Source organism: Frankliniella occidentalis, unplaced genomic scaffold (assembly GCF_000697945.3).
Source record: "Frankliniella occidentalis isolate FOCC.00 unplaced genomic scaffold, Focc_3.1 Scaffold69, whole genome shotgun sequence".
In the NCBI taxonomy this organism is placed as follows: domain Eukaryota; kingdom Metazoa; phylum Arthropoda; class Insecta; order Thysanoptera; family Thripidae; genus Frankliniella; species Frankliniella occidentalis.
In genome coordinates, this window is record NW_026267199.1 from 560920 (window position 1) to 563511 (window position 2592).

The window sequence follows — 2592 nt, forward strand, 5'->3', positions numbered from 1 at the left end:
ATTTGCGATCGGACAATTTTTGCTATTTTTTCGAGCAGATTAAAGTTGACATATCGAAAAAACAGCTAAAACTCTCATAGTTTTGATTTTTTTTCGGGATGAAGGTGGTGACCGATTCCAGATATCCTACTTCATGCCATACCTACAAGTGTTAGGAACATCCACAAAAAATCGGAACCTCAACGGCCCGACGGTGTAGCCGGAATCCGGTACACCATGAAAAGACGACAACGCTGCAGTGCCGTTTTCAACAGGGGATATCTCAACTTTGGGTAGGCGTATCGACGTCATACACATTGCGTTTTAGAGTCAAAAGTATGCGCTACAAAACGGTGTACTCGGTTTTGTTCTAAAAACTATGGGTTGTCCACAATTAATTACGCAAATCACCCCTATTTTAGGCTCGCTACACTACGATGCCCCCTTAACATAGCACGTCGCGTATATATATGCAAGCTCTGTGTACCGAATATCATCAGCGAGAGCTAATGTTCACTTCAGTCGCCCGTGGTCTGGGACACTTTTTTCGGGGTTATACATAGTAGGGTATTTCACTTGAGGCCAACCAGACTCCTTGTCGCCGAATGCCTGACGACAAAGAAGTTCTCCGACCTGCCACTGACACTAGCAGAGCCCTGCAGGGGGGCCGGCATCGTATCCACATGGCGTCCGAAAGTAGCAGTGGGAGGGAGTGAAAATAGCCCCCTCTCACTCCCATTCGCATCCGATGCCCGTCCGCCGCAGGGTTCTGGAGACTGTAGTGGTCGACCTTCCTCGTGGGGGGTCCAAGAACTTCGCCGAAGTCAGCCAATCAGGAGGGTTGCCAGAAGGTTGGACAAAATAGCCGCCGGAGCACACCCGTGTGCAACGGGCGCGCATCTCAGCCTGCATACTAGGCAACATCTGGGCGCACGTGCAGAGGGTTTCCTTAGTACGATACAGCCCGCTGCACCCAAGTGTGACCCCGCGGTTCTATTGCCTACTTTTTTAGGAAGCTCTGTGCCAGGTACGAAAGGGTTATTAGAATGCATTGCTGTTCGTCTTTGGATCCGGTTCAGCTGTAGTGAAAAAAAACACGTTCTGTTCGTTCTAGCAGGTGAAGTTACTCACGAGCAGCCTGAGGGCCTCGATGCTGCGCGCCTCGATGGCCGCGTGCACGGGCGTCTCCCCCTTGGCGTTGATGGCGCAGGCCGAGGAGGGGTCCACGTTGAGCAGGGTCTCGACCACCTTGAGGCAGCCGGTCGTGACGGCCGTGTGCAGCGCCGAGCCGGTCATGAAGTTGCCGGCGCCCTCCTTCTTGAGCCACACGATGGCATCGAGCAGGCGCGTGTCGGCCGAGGTGGCGCGCCTGCCGGCCGGCTTGGGCTTGGGCTTGGCGTCCGGCACCCAGGCGGGCTGCGCGACGCCGCCGATGATGCCCACGTCGGTCCGGAAGAAGTTAGCGCCCGGGGGGCTGCCGCCGCCTACCTCGGCGGGGAAGGCCGGCTGCTCGGCCTCCGCTGCTGCTCCTGCTGCGTCCCCCGCGCCGGCCGCGACCTCACCGCCGTCCTCCTTCTCCTCGCCCAGGCCGTCCTCCTCGCCGTAGCCCGGGAACTCATGGAGCACGTCGATGGGCGTGAAGCCGCGGTCGTCGAGGACGGAGCGGTCCGCGCCGGCGCTCGTCAGCAGGCGGATGCAGCGCAGATGCACGCGCTGACAGGCCACGTGCAGAGCGGTGCTACCCGGCTCCAGGCTCGGCAGCTGCACGGCAGCGGCCGGGTGTTAGACGGGGGTTCACAACTTCACTCGCGATCAAGGGGTTCAGCACAAGAGAAGATAGGGTATTCCGCCGAATCGCGACGGGGAATCACGTGGATGCAAAAATGTTAAGGTTGAGAATCGGCTGCACGTCACAGTGTGTAACGTTTGTTTTAAATTATTCTAGCGAATGAGGAAAAAAATTTTGGCATTTCTTTCTGTAGGAAAGGATGCCAGCCGCCTGCGGCATCACCTTAATTCCCAGTACAATCTTCGGCGGAATACTCAACTACAACCTGTGTTTACCTACAATAACTTCTACGGTGTTGTGAGCATGATTCCAGGAGTCGTTCCAGGTTGATGGGAAGGGTTCTCTCTCTCCGTGGTCCCTTGGAAACCTAGTGCGAATGCCCAAGAAGTTGGACTCTCCGGGCAGCTTCGCTGTCTGCAACATTAGATGGGAAAAATAGAAAGGATAAAAAGGAAAGGTGTGTGGTATGTGTTAGCATTACACTGACAACTGCGTAATGATGCTTGTCTATCACTAGATGATGACGCCGCGCCTGTTTCTGTTTTTGTGTTAGTAACATCATCTAAGCGGGGTCGAAAATTGAACTTTCCCCATATTCTCCCCAAAATTTCTGATGAAACGATCCGTCTATAATGGGGTTCTGAGCTAATAACCACACTCTGAAGGGCGTTTACTAGCATGCATGCTCTCAGAACACTGGGTAAAAACCTATCACATGTGGGTCGTTAGTGTCGTGTATTCACACTACAAGATAATCTGTAAATAGTCCTCTGTAAACAGTCATGATCGTATGTGTATATAACCTGTCCTTATGTTCAATAAAC

The 2592-nt window shown here is 53.7% G+C and overlaps 1 protein-coding gene across 1 annotated transcript in view; it reads right to left on the bottom strand.

The window, feature by feature from the left end:
* LOC113203912 (uncharacterized) overlaps positions 1 to 2592 on the bottom strand; it is a gene marked incomplete at its 3' end in the record, with an annotated part of 18981 nt that overhangs the window by 7018 nt on the left and 9371 nt on the right. The window contains 2 exon segments of the mRNA XM_052268437.1: positions 1111 to 1740; positions 2048 to 2182. Coding sequence (XP_052124397.1) covers positions 1111 to 1740; positions 2048 to 2182 — 765 coding nt within the window.